Source organism: Thalassophryne amazonica, chromosome 1, assembly GCF_902500255.1.
Source record: "Thalassophryne amazonica chromosome 1, fThaAma1.1, whole genome shotgun sequence".
In the NCBI taxonomy this organism is placed as follows: Eukaryota; Metazoa; Chordata; class Actinopteri; order Batrachoidiformes; family Batrachoididae; genus Thalassophryne; species Thalassophryne amazonica.
Window position 1 is genome coordinate 7466607 of NC_047103.1, and position 19538 is coordinate 7486144.

The 19538-nt window shown below is 43.6% G+C and overlaps 1 protein-coding gene across 1 annotated transcript in view; it reads right to left on the reverse strand.

Annotated features, from left to right (window-relative positions):
* Positions 1–642: 642 nt before the first annotated feature.
* The window catches only part of pola1 (polymerase (DNA directed), alpha 1), a 159659-nt gene continuing 140763 nt past the window's right edge, over positions 643–19538 (reverse strand). The window contains 1 exon segment of the mRNA XM_034181311.1: positions 643–2296. Within this exon segment, the coding sequence (XP_034037202.1) occupies positions 2160–2296 (137 nt within the window). The 3' untranslated portion in view covers positions 643–2159.

Here is a 19538-nt window from a genome sequence, read left to right on the forward strand (position 1 = left end):
TACAACTGAGGCATCAAGTATAGCGCCACCTGCTGGATTCCTTTGCTGAAGGCCCAGATGCACACATACCCAATACTCTTTAGAACAACATACAACTGCATTTTTGTACTTTATTTTGAGCTTTAGTTTGTTTTGCATGTTTGATAATTCTTTGTTGTGGATTGTTTGGTCACCCCTCAGAGTCTGGTCTGCTTGAGGTTTCTTCCTCAAAAAACACCAGACGAAGTTTTCCTGACCACTGTTGCCTATGTGCATGCTCGAGGGGGCTCCTGTGATAAAACCCTGAATATTATCTACACATATATCAAGTTAATGCTGTTAGCACTTAGTCAAGATATGAGGTCCCACAGCAACCATGGGATAAGGCTCGCTTTGCATTTGTAATGCAACTGCTTTGATATGTTATTAGCTGTAGAAAAGAGTCACGCAATTGGCAGTTTTCAGTGTCTGTGAAGAATCACAAGAATAAAATCAAACATTGTGGTAAAACAAGCCTGCAAAGTCTTAGCGTAGTACCACATGGTTAAGCTAACAGTCCCACAGGGTGCACATGCATTCATGAATGCTGGGAATTCTGAGTGCTGACCACATATCTTCTATTCACTCATTTATTTCAGTTACCCTGCATCTAAAAAAAAGGACATTTTCCACATTCAACTTTTTATTGACAGAGTATCAAAAAGACAGCATTAAAACCGCCAACATGACATAATCTACACATAAACATAATAATAATTCACTTCAAAACTCTCTTGAACTACACAAATCTGATGTATAGAAAATTACAGAGATTAAAACAAATTGGCACAGAGGAAATGAAAAGAAGATGAAACAACATTCGTTTGAGTGAGGCAGCGGAGGAGAAGATAAGCTGTTCGATATGAAGACAAAAGAGCGCGGGAGCAGCGAGTGTGGCCTCCCTCGCGCCATAACTCCCGCGTCCTCCGCACTCTGCTCTTCCATCCTGCATTCTCCAGAAAAGTGCGAGCACAATCGGGATGAATGGTGGTAATCAGAACAAGTGTCCGATCGCAGCAGGCGTCCAGTGGTGCTAGCGGCCGCGGTTACTATCATTGGCTAATTAGCGGGCTTTGGAATATAGCATCATTTTTAAGCTCACTTCTGGGCGCAGTTAGCCTCCTGATGCACAATGGAGCATCATTTAGGTACAATTTCTGCTCCTGGTGACAAGGTCAAGCCATCAGTGACATGCACAGCCGCTCTACGCCTGAGCGCAACTGAACAGTCGGCAGAGCTTCAGGTGCAGAAATGTCGGTGCTCAGATGGAAAAAGAAAAAAGTGCCCGCTGCTAACCCCTAGAAATGGTACTGGTCTGGAAACCATAACAATGACAAACAAGACACCGTATTCCAGGAAACACAGGCGTGCACATAACTGGTGCTCAGGTGCTTGCAAAAAATGATACACAGCAGGGATGAGATCTCCAGTAACAAATCACTTAAACTCTGAGGAACTACACCCAGCTACAACATTAGGTTCTGCTTTCCTACTCCAACAGGTTGGAAAAATGGCGATGTTGGAGTGGCACAGACCGGGACCATTAAAATGTATTTATTTATTTATTTGAACAAAGAGTACTTCATTCTTTAGTGCTCCACACAGTAATCAGTCCCTGACCCATCTGGAACTTTCAAACACCTGCTTCCTCACAAATCAGGTGCTAACATCTTAGACTGGTACTTGGCGATACAATGTGTTCCCTGTAATATGGCACCAGACAGATCCAGAACAACTTTGAGGTTCCACAATGAGACATAAAAGTCAGAAGCTGGAGAAGATCTGAGTTCATGTTCTGGGAATTTGACATTACTGCACCGTTTCTCCAGCTTCAGAGCTGTTGGAATCACAGGAGGCAACAGATCTGGTTCCATCACCGTCAGTGCATCAACAGAACGTCTGCTTAAAGAAACTGAAGGTCGGGTGTGACTCGATCTCAAGGTGGAAACCTCAGGGTGATTTTGGGGGGGTGGGGGTGTCGTGAAGTCAAAGTGTACCGGTGAAGTCATCTTAAATAATTACTGCCAGAGATCAGAAGAGGAACCAGAGATGTGGGTGAACACGCGGAGGTGTGCGGCCTGACTGGACTCTCCAGGTTTGGGTTGGATCTTGCCGATCTTTGTGGGTGTGTGTGTGTTGTTTTACTTGAGGGAGGTGAAAGTCTGGAAGAGTTTGGCCAGGTTGATCTCAGAGTAGCCGCTGAGGGCCAGAGCTTTGTCGGGCACCTCCTTCAACCGCTGATAAACCTCCTTAAATGCGGTCCAGTTTTTGACACGATCTGAAGGGGGGAAGAAAACACCACAGTTAAACTACTGATTCACAGCTTAATGTATACGGTTAAAATCCTCAGTTCAATTTCAATGTTCAATTTATTTTCATTTATATAGCGCCAAATCACAAGTTGCTCAAGGTGCTTCACACAGGTAAGGTCTAACCTTACCAACCCCCACAGCAACAGTGGTAAGGAAAAACTCCCTCTGAGGAAGAAACCTCAAGCAGACCAGACTCAAAGGGGTGACCCTCTGCTTGGGCCATGATACAAAACACAAATTACAGAACAATTCACAGAATGAATAAACAAGAAATGCTATTGGCGCACAGGACAGGAGGATCGCCAACACAAATATAACTCCCATCTCTGGATGGAGCTGCACCTTAAACAGAGAGAAAAAACAGAATCAGGCATCAGAAAGACAAAAAATACAGTATAATTTGTCAGCATTAAACAACAAGAAAAACAGAAGAAATACTAAGGTGATCGCCGGCCACTAGCCCTAAGCTTCACTAAAAGACCCAGAATTTAGGTCAAGTTGAGGCCGCAGCCCGCTCCAATTACTAATAAATGAATTAAAAGAGTAAAAAGTGTAAAACAAAACTGCACCAGTATGCTAGCCATATGAAAGGGAAAATAAGTGTGTCTTAAGTCTGGACTTGAAAATCTCTACAGAATCTGACTGTTTTATTGACGCAGGGAGATCATTCCACAGAACGGGCACGATAAGAGAACGCTCTGTGACCCGCAGACTTCTTATTCACCTTAGGGATACAAAGTAGTCCTGCACCCTGAGAACGTAAAGCCCAGGCCGGTACATAAGGTCAGTCCATGAATAATTTAGGTTAGTAGCAGAACCTTAAAATCTGATCTCACTGCGACAGGAAGCCAGTGAAGAGACGCCAAAATGGCTGTAATGTGGTTGTACTTTCTGCTTCATGTCAAAAATCTGGCTGCAGCATTCTGAACCAATTGGAGACCCCTAGTCTCCAACTGGTTCCAGTTCAGCCTTGGAAATCTGTGTAGATGTGCCCTAAACATTAAGTGGTCTTCATCCTCCAGTCCAGCAGGGGACTCTCCTGCAGTAAACTAAAATGCTAAACTGCGGTTGTCTTTCTGGAAACAACAGCAGCTAAACCTGGAAGTTTCGATTTTAATTGTGTGTGCGTGTATGGGGGGAGGCATTGATCAGGATGCAACAATACATTCAACTCATGATTCAATACATGATTCGATGTTCTAACAATTTATTTATGTTTTTTTTAAAGAGAATTACCTGCAGACAAATTACGACAAAATATTCCTTAACTATGCAAAACAGCCGGTGTGCTCCTCTTAAAAATACAAAGTAAATTATACTTTATCTTAAATAACAAAAACTGGATTTTTCAAACAAATCCACAACAAACTAATGAAATTAAATATGCAGTCACTCCACTGATTATAAAAGAAAGAATTACTAGTTTGTGAGGTCCTGCGACTTATACCCCAGCAAAACTTATATACTGAAAAATCCCAATCGTTATTAACAATAATAGTTATAATGCCTATTGATAAAGGACTTCCCCATGAATAACAGCCTAAACAAAATAAACACTAGTAATTAAAGAATAAGTACAAAACAACAGTGCACCAAAATCCCAAATTAAAGAGCTGATAATACAGAAAAAATGTGCGACTTTGTATACTTCGGTGTGACTTCTGGATAGGTTTTTCCTCTTCAAGAGGTATTTTTGTAAGAAGTGCAACTTATATTCCGCAAAATCCGATATCTCGTTTTTATCTTTGTGATGATTCTAATGATGGAAATTTATTCTTAAACATTACAAACTGTAAGCCACAGACCCACAACATCCGCTACAGACAGCAAAATATTCATAACTATGAAATCTTTTCAACATCACAAATTATTTATATAAATTATTTTATAGACATCAATGGTATTTTTACTTTCATTGGTTCAAAAGTCTCACGTGACAAAAAAGTGCACTGACTGGCCATCTCCACTCAGGAGGAGATGCAGAGTTTCATCACATTACTTGTTTGGATTACCTGCTGGTATTTCACATTAGTAGTGCTCTAAAGTATCAGCACAGTGCATTTTTTTTAATCAAAGTGATGCATTGAAGCAGCGTGCACCAAAGTATATAGGAGAAAAACAGAATGTGGTAAATTGAGTCTTTACAGTTGTTTGATTGAATGGTTGTGTGACGCCTTGGGTCGGTGTCAGACGCTCGACCGGACCATCGGCTGCTAGAAGGCAGCTCTCCATTTACCAGTCGATTTACGGTCCGATCCCCAGCTATGGTTGTGATCTATGGGGAATGACTGAAAGAAGAACTTCACAGATAAAAGCAGCAGAAATTAGATTCCTCTGCCGATTATCAGACCTTTCACTCCGGGACAGGGTGAGAAGCTCGAAGATGCAGGAGGGACTCTGAGTAGAGCTGCTGCTTCTACACATCGGAAGCAGCCAGCTGAGCTGGTTCGGGCATCTGGTGAGGATGCCCTCTAGGAAGGTCTTTCAGTCATGTTCAACTAGGAGGAGGTCCTGGTGAAGACCCAGGATACTTTCCAGATGGCTTGAGAATGGCAAAGGATCCCTGACAAAGAGTTTGAGGACTTGGCTGAGGATAAGGAAGTGTGGGATGAGTTTAGTCTGTTGCCACCTAAACCCGGACCCGGATGAGAGGCAGAAAAAGAAATATGAACAAGACTAAAGCCAATGTACATGGCCCTTCCATTGGGGATATTTTGCTCGGTTGCATACCTGGTATGTCACCTTCATGATGCAAATACAGCTCGACTGCCAAATGATAAATAAGAAGAGGAATTTACAGGTGAGGATTTCCAACAAACACACACACACACACACACACACACACACACACACACACACACACACACACACACACACACACACACACACACACACACACACACACACACACACACACACACACACACACACACACAACTCAAGCATTCACCTTCCTGACTGTGAGGGTTCAACAGCGAGTTTATCAGAGCGACTGACAGAAAAACAAAAGTGGTGAGATGTACGATAGAAGTGACTGTGAAACGAAGCCCAGAGGCCTCTGTCATTTAATTCTAGGGGAGATTCATACGGAGATTCAGCTTTGCCTAGCGCAGACATCAAAAACTTCAGTGTTGTGTTCGTGTCCAATGATCACAAAACAGCACGTGCAGTCAGTCTGGGAGGCGACCTCGTCCACGCCTGTGTCAAATTAAAATGAACCTCCACAATGAAAAACAGAAACAGCACCTTTCACACTCAAAGCGATGACGTCATTCATGGTGAAGAAATATTTGCCTCGATGCTTTTTTCGCCCTCTCCAGTGTGTTGTTTGAAAATCTTCTAAGATTTGTTGCATTTTCTCCAAGATCATCGTTTATTTTATGTTTCAACAAGCCTCCGGGGGCCTGCTGCAGAGAAGCATCACCACAGCATCAACCTGCCTCCACCAGGTGCGCTCCACCATTGAGACGCAGAGTTACTCTACGGAATAACTAACGAAGAAAAGGAAACGTCCAACAATCAATAAATCTCAAGCCATGCTTAACGATAACACACTGAATGCAGTGTGAGTTGTCTTGGTGGCTTCCCTCAGTGTCCTTTACACACAGTCAGGGCTTTAATGAGGACTGACTGAGCTACGAGACACTCGTTACCTTTCTTAATGACTGCTGTGACATCATTCCAAGGATGATCAGCAACCATTTATGCTTTTCAGTCACCTTTTCATCTGGAGTGTCTTTTAGTTTCATCTGATCGGTTTTGCCATGACACATAAAACATTCAGAGATTATCATTCAAAGTCAGGGCACAGAGGTGTGTGTGGGTGGGAGTTGGAGCAAGGCAAATGAATGGGGCACGGTTTGTTGCCGTCTGACTTAAATATATTTAAAAAATATTCTTAACAAAAAGGGGAGCCCTGTCGAAACAGTTTGAGAGCCACCGACTTTGTTGTATCCCGATAAAAAACAGCAAATCCTCATCAGCTACACACATTACATCACATTAAATATAGAAAAGGACTGTGGGTAAGCAAACAACCAATAAGGGTGTGATGGACGTCAACACAGATCTTTATTTAAAATAATCAAATTCTCAGTTTACATGCAAAACTTGTCCACAATAAATGGAACCCGTCGACGGCAATACATACATTTTTTTCTATGTATCTCATTAATATTACTTTCTGTTGGATGTCGACAAAAAGCGCGTTGTATGTCCTCCAGTAAGTGTGCTATACGTGATTTGACCAGCAGATGTTGGCAGTCTCAATGTGCTTACTGGTGAGGCTTCAAGTAATGATGCTTCTGGTAAAACTTCATCTGGCAGAGTTGTGTAATGTTCATGAACATCAAATATTTGCACCAAATTCCATCTTCTGCGATATGCTTCAAGCGCAAAGCCCAGCGGTTACATTAAGCAGTTGCATGTGCTTTTTTTTTTTTGGTTGGTTGGTTGGTTGTTTTTTTTTTGGGGTGCTCTGCAGTAAATCGGACTCGTTTCCGGTGGAGGTTGGCCTTCGCCAGGGTTCCGCCTCGTCACCAGTACTGTTTGTGATATTCACGGACAGGATATCAAGGGTTAGTCAGGAGGAGGAGGGTTTCCGGTTTGGTGGGCTCAGGGTCTCATCACTGCTTTTTGCAGATGATGCGGTCGTGTTGGCTTCATCGGCCTGTGACCTCCAACACTCAGTGGATCAGTTTACAGCCGATTGTGAAGCGGCTGGGATGAGGATCAGCACCTCTAAATCTGAGGCCATAGTTCTCAGCAAGAAACCAATGGATTGTCTACTCCAGGTAGGGAATATGCTCTTACCCCAAGTGAAGGAGTTCAAGTACCTTGGGGTCTTGTTCACGAGTGAAGGGACAATGGAGCGTGAGACTGGCAGAAGAATCGGTGCAGCAGGGGCAGTGTTGCATTCGCTCTACCGTACTGTTGTGACGAAAAGGGAGCTGAGCCAAAAGGCGAAGCTCTCGATCGACTGGTCAGTCTTCGTTCCTATGGTCATGACAGTTGGGTCTTGACCAAAAGAACTAGACTGCAGGTACAAGTGTCCGAAATGGGCTTCCTTAGGAGGGTGGCTGGTGTGAGCTCAGAGTAGAGCTGCTGCTCCTTCATGTTGAAAGGAGCCAGCTGAGTGAGTTCGGGCATCTGGTAAGGATACCCCCTGGGTGCTTCCCTAGAGTGGTGTTCCAGGCACATCCATCTGGGAAGTGACTGCAGGGAAGACCCAGGACTAGGTGGAGACATTATGTCGCCACACTGGCCTGGGAAAGCCTATGGATCCCCCAGACAGAGGTGCTTAATGTGGCCCGGGAAAGGTTTGGGGTCCCCCGCTGGAGCGGTTTCCCCCGTGATGTGATCCCAGATATGAGGTTGAAGATGAATGAGAGTGAGTGAGCATTTGTTTTTTTGCCTTTGCCCCACAGAGGAGTGTCACAAAGATTCCAGAAGAAAACTGAACAAGAAGTCGCAATGTAGCAAGTCATGTCTGCGTCTGCATAGCCGAGCTCCATGTTAAAGTGTAGAAAATAAAGAATTTGACCACTTCATATTACAAATTTTCACATGTCCGATTCAGAAAGCACTGGAACCAGCCATAGACTTGACAGCTTTCCTGCTCGTCCTCGATAATCCGACAAATGTTATTACCAAACCCCTGTTGTCTTAATTAATACTTTTTCAATTTCTTTCTTCAATTACTCAAACTTGTTATTGAAATTTGTTTTCACTTTGAAATTAAAAAGCACAATTTAAAAATTTTTTACAGAAAAATAATTTTGATGTCGCAAAACAATAAAATGTAAAAGCCCGAGCAGAGGAACAGTTTTTATAACAACATAACAAAATACACAACTGGTCCATATGGCGGTCGCGTCCACACCGTCCGTATCTCCTGTCTGATCCTTCCTGCCTGCTGCATTAGTGGCTGCTGGATAAATACCAGCTCAGTGATTGCCCAAGGGAACAAAGGTTAGATACACAGGAGATCAACAGTGAGGCGGGTTGACACTAAAGGAAGACACACAGGGACGACTGATGGTAGTTAAACACTTAAATAGTGCACAAACACGGCCACAGTCATGGCGACTAACAAGCATCCATGTGACAAACACAAGATCGTGCGGTTGGCTCGAACGCCAGCGGCAACTATTACAAGATAAACCCCGCGTTTGTGCGGGCAGGGATGGACGAGAGAAACTAGTCTATTTATCTGAGGAATAGAAGGGGGTGATGATGCATGATCAACCGACAGCAATCATGTCATCATTTCTGAAAGGTAAGAGAAAATAAGACTCCCCCCTTTCCTCACCCCTTTCTGTGTTCCACCTCAATCACTGTGTGGTGAGCAGATAAAAGAATGATTTAAGAGGAGGGAGGGAGAGAGGGAGCCAGAGCGAGAGAGAGCGCGCGAGAGAGAGAGAAGACCTCGCTGCCACAAGTCGGAGCCCAGTGGGGAGTGTAGTTCAAATAAATAGCCTCGTTTAAAGAGGAGCGTTGGTCAGGAGGAGCCAAAGGAGAGGATCCAACATTCTGGGCTCGGATACAAAAAAACCAAATCGGAATGTGAGACGAATTAAATGCGTGAAAGAGATGAAAAACGGCACGAGAAAAAAAGAACACCTACCGACTCTGGCACATCGGGCATTAAGCTCTCAAAAACATGAGACAGAAATCTGTCACGTCATCACAGGCTGCATTCACATTTCCAGTTAAAGTGACCTGAAATGGATTTCTTTCCTTGTAATTGATGGAGATTTTTTTTTGGTATCACAGTCAGGACAACATCCACACATGGTCCTAAACCTGACTCAGATCTGGTCTGTGGCAAAGTGACTCTTCAGTCAGAATGGATAGTGCTCATTATCTTCTCAGCAGTGTGAAGATGCCAAGTCCAATTTCTCCTGGATTGGACTTGACCCACAACCAATGTAGTTCTGGATGGCATTGAAATCTGACTGACTGGCCGACAGGAAAAGACAGATCAAACCACATCTACTGATTTAAAAACAAACAAACAAACAAATAATAATTCCATATATGGTCCCTGATATAATTCAGGTGTGGAACTCTTCAATAAAACCGGTCTGACAGATACGACCTGACTGTACACAAAACTCACAAACGCAAAGATAAAACATCCTGATGAAAAAACAAAACAAAAAAACCCCCACAAAACCGAATAAATAAAAACAGATTCAGGTAATTTCAGGTGGCAATGTGAACGTGCCCGTCTCCATGCTGGTACACACAGACACGTGCACACGGGCACGTGCACGCTGAGTGTACCAGGGGTTATCTCTGCCCTAACTAGGTGTTGTCACACACTCCTGCACACTCTGGCAGTGGCGGGCGCGAGTAGATCGGGGCTCTGCACGCTCTAACTAGGTGTAAATACAATAACAAGCCTGTAATTAAGTGAGCATGATGAAGTTAATGGAGATCGGCCATTCCGTCGGCCGCCTCCATGAATATTCTATTAGGCTGGTGGCGACGGGCAGCTGGAATAGCAGTTAATTTAATCACCACTCGGAGCACAGGGAAACTTCTTTGTGTGAGTGTAATTGCACAGAATGAATAATTGATTTGACAATCGCACCCGCGGATTTTGCCACCCCGCTTTGTATTGTCGGCAAAAGGGGAGGGGAGCAACGAAAGATGAAAAGAGAAAGAAAATGGAGATAAGAACAGAGAAAAGAGGATGGAGACGGAGAGGGAGAGAAGTGGGAGGGAAGAAGAGGAGCGAATGCAGAGCGCTGAGAGCCGGCGGGGAAGCTGTCGGTAAATGGATCATTAGAAAAAAGCACAGCTCAAGGACAATTTATATTTTATCAATGCGGCAAAATTGCATTATTGCTCACACACGCAATCATACTGCCCACACTTGAGATCGCCATCAGGAGGGGAGAGAGACGGAGGGGGGAGATAAGAGCAGAGAAAAGAAAACTGGCATGAAATGATCTGAAAGTCAGTGATCTGGGATGTTCCCAGATAACGCTCGTCTGTAATCCAGACGTCTCCTGCTGCGGATCAAATTAGCCCCGTGTTTTACTCGGCAATCAGGAACAAAACACGCAAACGTACACGCAGGTAACCCAAAAACGCAGACGTGCACGTTAACCCTGCAAACACGACTGATCGGGATTATGCAGCGATTTTCTTGAAAATCCCACAGCAGCCAGTGCACTGGCTTCATATGACCATGTACATTAAAGACCACCCTCTAATTTCCTGTCACGGTGGAACACTGATGCAGGCTGTTGTTAGGCTTTTTCATCTGAGGCAGACACTCAAAGTGCTTTACAGTGACGCCTCACATTCACAACAATGTCAGCATGCACACCGGGACCAACTTGGGGGTTAAGGACCTGAGGCCTTGTTCACACTGGTACTAAAATTCCAGTTTATTGGAATATCTGATTTGTAGCGGGGTGGTGGGCTCATCCTCTGATGGCTTGATCAGTGTGGCATTGATGGTGTTGTGTGTTGGCTGCTTCTCTGGTTTTCTCTTTTGTAACTTGGTTTTTAGTGGCTTGAGTGTAATTTGTTTTTCTTTGGGTATGTACTTGGCGTGGTTCTTGGTGCTTCAGTGTGCGTTTTTAACCATTTTTTAGTGCCTTTTTTTTTGCACTGCATGACGCCGCACTTCACTCCCTCGGCTTGCGCGATGCTAAGCTACTCTGCAGCTGAGCTACGGAGCCTGAGCAACAATAATGTCCCCTTTTGTTATCCTCGCTATCAGAGAGCTTGGTCTGCTCTGCCGACCTCACTGCATCCACAGAGGCTCCCGGAGAAAGTTTGTATCCCATCGGACTGGGTCGTCTGTGCCGGTTACCTGGTCAGCTGAGCACATTGGCGCTCACGTCATCAGAGCGCTGCAACTTCTGGGACGTGTGGTCCTGATGTGACAACAGCAGTTTCTGACTCTCTCGGGGCACTGGATGGAAAACGTGGAGAGGATTTTTAGCTACTTAGGCCTGTTCAAAGATGTCAGTCTGTCAACCCAACGGAAGTCATCAGTTTGAGTCTCAACATCAGATCACTGACCTGGAAATTCCTGTTAATTAACGATCTAATTATGGATCATCACTTGGACATGATTGGGTTACGTGAAACCTGGCTCAAACCCTCAGCTGTTTTTCCTCTGAATGAGGCCTGCCCACCAGCGTATACATTTAGTCACATCTCCTGGTGCAAAGCAAAGCGGGGGTGTTGCTTTGATTTATAAATCTAGGTTTACCTGATTAGATGTTGGGGGTCATAAATACAATTCATTTGAGCATCTGACTCTCCACTCTCCCCACGATGCTACATATATAGTCAGGGTCAGAAGTATGGAATCAGTCATGTTACTTTGTCACTGTTTATAGGCCTCCTGGCCCATATTCTGAATTCTTAGATGAATTTGGTGCGTTCATCTCTAGCCTGTCAGCTAGTGCGGACAACATTTTGATTATTGGTGACTTTAACATTGATATACAGTGGGGAAAATAAGTATTTGACCCCCTGTCAGTTTTGCAGGTTTTCCCACCTACAAAGAATTGAGAGGTCTGTCATTTTTATCGTAGGTACACTTCAACTGAGACAGAATCTAAAAAAAAAAAAAAAAATCCAGGAAATCACATTTTATGATTTTTAAATAATTAATTTGCATTTTATTGCATAAAATAAGTATTTGACCCCTAGAAAAACAGAGCTTATCAATTGGTACAGAAACATTTGTCTGCCATTACAGAGGTCAGACGCTTCCTGTAGTTCTTGACCAAGTTTTCACACACTGCAGCAGGGATTTTGGTCCACTCCTCCATACAGATCTTCTCCAAATCTTTCAGGTTTGGAGTTTCAGCTCCCTCCAAAGATTTTCTATTGAGTTCAGGTCTGGAGACTGGCCAGGCCACTCCAGGACCTTGAAATGATTCTTACGGAGCCCCTCCTTAGTTGCTCTGGCTGTGTGTTTGAGGTCAATGTCATGCTGGAAGACCCAGCCATGACACATCTTCAATGCTCTTACTGAGGGAAGGAGGTTGTTTGCCAAAATCTCACAATACATGACCCCATCCATCATCCCTTCAATACTTATTATCAGGTTGTCCTAAAAGTTCCCTGAAAAGCCTTCAGTTAATTCAAAATGCTGCAGCTAGAGTACTAACGGGGACTAGAAGGAGAGAGCATATCTCACCCATATTGGCCTCTCTTCATTGGCTTCCTGTTAATTCTAGAATAGAATTTAAAATTCTTCTTCTTACTTATAAGGTTTTGAATAATCAGGTCCCATCTTATCTTAGGGACCTCATAGTACCATATCACCCCAATAGAGTGCTTCGCTCTCAGACTGCAGGCTTACTTGTAGTTCCTAGGGTTTGTAAGAGTAGAATGGGAGGCAGAGCCTTCAGCTTTCAGGCTCCTCTCCTGTGGAACCAGCTCCCAATTCGGATCAGGGAGACAGACACCCTCTCTACTTTTAAGATTAGGCTTAAAACTTTCCTTTTTGCTAAAGCTTATAGTTAGGGCTGGATCAGGTGACCCTGAACCATCCCTTAGTTATGCTGCTATAGACTTAGACTGCTGGGGGGTTCCCATGATGCACTGAGTGTTTCTTTCTCTTTTTGCTCTGTATGCACCACTCTGCATTTAATCATTAGTGATTGATCTCTGCTCCCCTCCACAGCATGTCTTTTTCCTGGTTCTCTCCCTCAGCCCCAACCAGTCCCAGCAGAAGACTGCCCCTCCCTGAGCCTGGTTCTGCTGGAGGTTTCTTCCTGTTAAAAGGGAGTTTTTCCTTCCCACTGTTGCCAAGTGCTTGCTCACAGGGGGTCGTTTTGACCGTTGGGGTTTTTACGTAATTATTGTATGGCCTTGCCTTACAATATAAAGCACCTTGGGGCAACTGTTTGTTGTGATTTGGCGCTATATAAATAAAATTGATTGATTGAATACGGTGCAGTCGTCCTGTCCCCTTTGCAGAAGAGCACCCCCAGAGTATGATGTTTCCACCCCCATGCTTCACGGTTGGGATGGTTTTCTTGGGGTTGTTCTCATCCTCTAAACATGTTAAGTGGAGTTGATTCCAAAAAGCTCTATTCTGGTCTCATCTGACCACATGACTTTCTCCCATGCCTTCTCTGGATCATCCAGATGGTCACTGGTGAACTTCAAACGGGCCTGGACATGTGCTGGCTTGAGCAGGGGGACCTTGCTGCCCTGCAGGATTTTAAACCATGACAGCATCATGTGTTACTAATGTAATCTTTGTGACTGTGGTCCCAGCTCTCTTCAGGTCATTGACCAGGTTCTCCTGTGTAGTTCTGAGCTTTCTCAGAATCTTACCCCACAAAGTGAGATCTTGCATGGAATACCAGACCGAGGGAGATTGACAGTCATCTTGTGTTTCTTCCACTTTCTAATAAATAATCATAACAGTTGTTGTCTTCTACCAAGCTGCTTGTCTGTTGTCCTGTAGTCCATCCCAGCCTTGTGCAGGTCTACAGTTTTGTCCCTGGTGTCCTTAGACAGCTCTTTGGTCTTGACTATGGTGGACAGGTTGGAGTGTGATTGATTGAGTGTGTGAACAGGAGTCTTTTATACGGGTAACAAGTTCAAACAGGTGCAATTAATACAGGTAAAGAGTGCAGAATAAGAGGGCTTCTTAAAGAAAAATTAACAGGTCTGTGAGAGCCAGAATTCTTGCTGGTTGGTAGGGGGTCAAATACTTATTTAATGCAATAAAATGCAAATTAATTATTTAAAAATCATACAATGTGATTTACTGGATTTTTTTTTTTTTTAGATTCTGTCTCTCACAGTTGAAGTGTACCTATGATAAAAATTATAGACCTCTCCATTCTTTGTAGGTGGGAAAACCTGCAAAAGTGACAGGGGGTCAAATACTTATTTTCCCCACTGTAAATAAGCCCTCTGATCCCCTCTGCAAATCATTTACGAAACTTGTGGATGCGTTAGGATTCCAGCAATGCATTCAGGATTCAACGCACATTAGGGGAAATACCCTGGATTTGGTTCTTGCACGTCTTGCTGTCATGAACATCGACATTTTGCCTCTTGCCTCTGTGGTCTCTGACCACTGATTTATTAAGTTTACATTTACGTTGCCGTGTTTAGTGGAGCGAAAGCCTTGTCTACTACTGCGGCGATGCATTAAATCCTCAACTATTACTGAACTCGAAGCTAGACTGCCTGAAATTTTGGCTTCAGGTTTGGAGAATGTTTAATCAGTGGATAGTCTTGCGGATGGCTTGAATTCAGCGCTCAAGCCTACATTTTATAAGGCTGCACCTCCCCTTAAGGCCACGCCTTTCCAAGGCACACTTGCCTTGGTTCAATGGTTACTTGCATGACCTTAGGCAGAAGGCTAGAGGTTTGGAATGGAAATGGCATAGTTCCAAATTAGAGGTGTTCCACCTGCGTGGCATGATGCTATCTTAGATTATAAGCATGAACTATTGGCTACAAAGCAGACCAATTACTTTGATTTGATTAATAAAAACAGACATAACTCAAAGTTTCTGTGTGACACTGGCATTTCTCATTCATGGACGGCCATCTGCTATTCACTTCCCCTTTTCTTCAGAAGAAAATTGAAGATATTAGGTTGACCATATCTCAGCATGCCTTGGTGGATGGATGCTTGGAGGTGGATGCTACCACTGTGGTGTTACCATCAAAATCTGTAAATCTTGGTATCTCACGAGGCGCACTGATGAAGCTTGTGACGTCTACAAAAGGCACAACCTGCTTATTTGATCCTATACCAACAAACGTGTTTAAGGACCTGTGGCCCACTCTTGGGCCGACTGTTCTGGAATTTATACATTTGTATGCAAAGTTTGGGCACCCCTGATAATTTTCATGATTTTCCTTTATAAATCATTGGTTGTCTGGATCAGAAATTTCAGTTAAATATATCATATAGCAGACGAACACACTGATATTTGAAAAGTGAAATTAAGCTTGTAGTATTTACAGAAAGTGTGCAATAATTATTTAAACAAAACTGGGTAGGTGCATAAATTTGGGCACCCTTGTCATTTTATTGATTTGAATACATTTAGCACTAATTACTGGAACACAAAATTGGTTTGGTAAGCTCATTGACCCTTGACCTCCTTACACAGGTGACTCCAATCATGAGAAAGGGTATTTAAGGTGGTCATTTGCAAATGTTTCCCCTCTTTGCATCTCTTCTAATGAGTGGCAACATGGGAGCCTCTAAACAACTCTCAAATGACCTGAAAACAAAGACTGTTCAACATCATGGTTTAGGGGAAGGATAGAAAAAGTTATCTCAGAGATTTCAGCTGTCAGTTTCCACTGTGAGGAACATAGTGAGGAAATGGAAGACCACAGGCAGAGTATTAGTTAAGGCCTGAAGGGGCAGGCCAAGAAAAATCTCAGATAAGCTGAAGCAAATGGTGAGAACAGTCATAGTCAACCCACAGACCAGCTCCAAAGACCTACAACATGATCTTTCTGCAGATAGTGTCTCTGTACATCGTTCCACTATACAGTGCACTTTGCACAAGGAGATGATGTAATGCAGAGGAAGCCTTTTCTGCGTACACACCAGAAACAGTCGCCTGATTTATGCTAAAGCACATTTGGACAAGCCAGCTTCATTTTGGAATAAGGTGCTGTGGACTGATGAAACTAGTCTGGACTTGAAAGTCTTTACAGAGTGAGACTGTTTTATCTCCATGGGGAGATCATTTCACAGAACAGGGGCACGATAAGAGAAAGCTCTGTGACCCGCAGACTTTTCATTCACCCTAGGGACACAAAGTAGTCCTGCACCTTGAGAACGTAAAGCCCGGGCCGGTATGTAAGTTTTAATTAGGTCAGCTAGGTAGGGAGGTGCCAGTTCCTGAACAGTTTTATAGACAAGTAGCAGAACCTTAAAATCTGATCTCACTGGGACAGGAAGCCAGTGAAGAGACGCCAAAATGGGTGTAATGTGGTCGAACTTTCTGCTTCCTGTCAAGAGTCTGGCAGCAGCATTTTGAACTAATTGGAGACCCCTAACGCTGGACCACAGTAAACCAGAAAATAGAACATTACAATAGTCCAGTCTTGATATAACCGGGTGGAAGATGTCACGTCGATTATAATTAATGTCACCTGAGCACATTTCCGAATTTGGGGATACCCCTGGCATCACATGAGATTTTGGGGCTATATAAGAGTGGATGCAGGATGTCATCTTGGCTCAACTTCCTGGTTGTGACACACAGCGGTTTTCTAGTACGGATGTTCCTGGAGTGTCATGGAGAAGCATGGTGTTGTATGCCAGCGAGACATTTTATTGTCTCTATATATCGCAATTCTGTGTTTAAGAGATCTTGATTGCCATTGCACAATACAATGAAATTTTGTTGGAGGCATCTTCCAGGTTCCAAAATAAAAACAATTACAAATCCGATATTAACAGTGAGCATAGGTAATATGATATATTTATGATGAGCATAACAAATAAACAGTCTATTTACAACTGTATGCAATGTGCTAAACTGGAGTAGTGGATGCGCAAGGAGAGTGTCTGTTGGGTTCGATATGGTCAGTGTTCATTAGAATGACAGCTCTGTCTAGAAGCTGTTTTTCAGTCTTGAGGTTCAGGCGTACAGTGTCCTGTAGCGCTTCCCAGAGGGTAGGGGGTGAAGAGACAGTATCCAGGATGTGTGCTTCAGATGACCGTGACGGTGGTGGTCCAGGAAAAAATGGAAGTTGATTGGCAGCGGCAGGCCGTGTGCTCACGCCCATCGTATTGGCCGTATTTGGCCTCAACTTCATCTAAAGTCTGGGTCTTTTTATGAATCTTACGGCAAGTGGCTGGCAAGCACCTTCATATTTGTTCTGTTTTTCTTGTTGCTAAATGCTGATAAATTACATTGTATTTGTTGTCTTTCTGCCACCTGATTGATTTTCTCTCTGTTTGAGGTGCCGCTCCATCCAGAGATGGGAGTGGTGTCTGTTTCTGTAACCCTCCTGTCCTGTGCTCCGGCAACATTTCCTGTATATTTGTTTTGTAAATTGTGTTGATAGCATGGTCTAAGCGGGGGGCACCCCTTTGAGTCTGGTCTGTTGGAGGTTTCTTCCTCAAATCTTCAGAGGGAGTTTTTCCTTAACACTGTCACCTGTGTGCTTGCTCTGACGGTCAGTAAGGTTAGACCTTACTGGTGTGAAGCACTCTGAGGCAACTTTGTTGTGATTTGGCGCTATATAAATGAAATAAATTAAATGGTTTCAATTCAAACAAGAAAATCACTTGAAGCGAGCTCTTTAATTCCAGACGTTGTTCCCAGTGTGCACCTGATTACCTAAAAAACACTGAGAAGGTCTGCATCAGATGGAAAAGTGCAGCAAACCTGAAATTAACCATTTTTCCACCTCTGGTGCAAAAGTCTTCTCAGGTTGCACACAAGATAGAAAGTGAGGTCATATCTGAGTAACTCCTACAATAGCCTAGTGCACATCTTGGAACATGAGACATGACTAAAACTATGTCAGAGAACAAATACTGCAGTATATCATGCCACACTGTTTTTCACATTTGTAATTGCATCACAATATGCAAACATCACAAGCTTCAGGGTTCCTGTAATCACACAAATGTCATATATTTCATTTGGAAAACCTCGTCTGGACATGGTTTTTTTCCTGTGACAAAACTTGAAACCAACACCAATGTTCACATAGGACAAACAGTTTAAGAAGGCTGCAAAGCTGAATTCGCAAGAAAGTCTCAGTGTCCAACCAGCTCCATAAAGGCTGTCTAAATGTGTATAGGCTCTTACTCTTACTCTTACTGGAACGCTATGGGGTGTTTAGGACTGTACGGTCTCCTCCCTGTAATCTGAGTCATGTGGCCCCTGGGTGTGTAATGCAGTAATATGAGGTATTATGGCCCCAGGACTGAAGCATAACACCTTAAACCTGTATTTTATAGCAGCATGTGCGTGTATACGTACATCCTCCTGCCTTTCTGGAGCCGGATTCCCCAAACTGAGGTGCGTGCACCCATGGGGCTACACAGACTGCCACTAGGGGGTGTACAAGAAAATTTTGTAATGGCTGAAGGATTATGTTTGTATACATTTGGTCGGGACAGCACCTCCCTGAATGTTGAACACTATCTGAGGAACATGTTTTGGTGTAAGAAATCATACATTTTCATACGGTATGTTAAAGAAATCATTTGTTGGAGCTTGGCGGCGCTTTGTGGTGCTGTTGTTGATTATTATGTTAGTGGCGCTTCATCGCAGAATGTGATCTTGTTTGGTAGCTTTGTGACGGGGTACAGATGCCCAATGCAAGTCCTATACAGGCTCAGAGGTTCATCAGACCTGTGCATTAACAACTCCCCCAAAAAAACATAGCGTGAAGGGATAAGAGTCTATGACTCCCTTAGGTTGGGATGCCAGTCCATCACAGGTTACACCCCCCCCCAGCCAAAGATGGCACTGATTTGCAGCCGGGTGAACTGGAACAATGCAGATGAGTCTTATACATGGACAAAGATAGACAGTCTAAAGAGAACATGAATGGAACAGACTATAGCAGGCGCTCAGCTTTGTGTCGGTTTGATCCCATCAGATCTCAGAAACTAAGTAAGGTAGGTCCTGGTTGGTACTTGGATGGGGGCCTCTTTGGAAGACCAAGGACTGCGCTTGTTTCTCTAGGTAAAATGGAGTTGCATCAGGAAGGGCATCCGATATGAAACATATGCCAAATCCCAATGTGGATCTCAACTGCATCTGCTGAGGTGCCCCTGAGCAACTAGGAGCAGTCGAAAGGGTAAAAATAAACCCAATACATTGTTCCAACTGGTATTCCTGCTATAACAAGAACATCATAACCTTTATTGCTTCCCCAAAGCAACAGAAGAACAGCAAAATTCCCACATTGATTAGCTTAAAGTCAAATCACGACCAGATGTGGCACCATTACAAAATATTCTCTGGTATTGGTCATCTAGATTTCTGCAGCCTGGCCTGATTGTTTAAAATGACCAATCACAACCATCATGACACAAATTTAGAAATTACAGCCTGACCACATGGTCTACGCTGTGCCTTTTTTTAATGTTAAACTGTTAGCACACGCTACATTCTCAGGAACTGTGCCACTGACAAAAGAATTTATTTTGCTGCGATGAACAAAATAAGGCTGAAAGCCAGTAAGCCAAAAACCAGGAGCAGA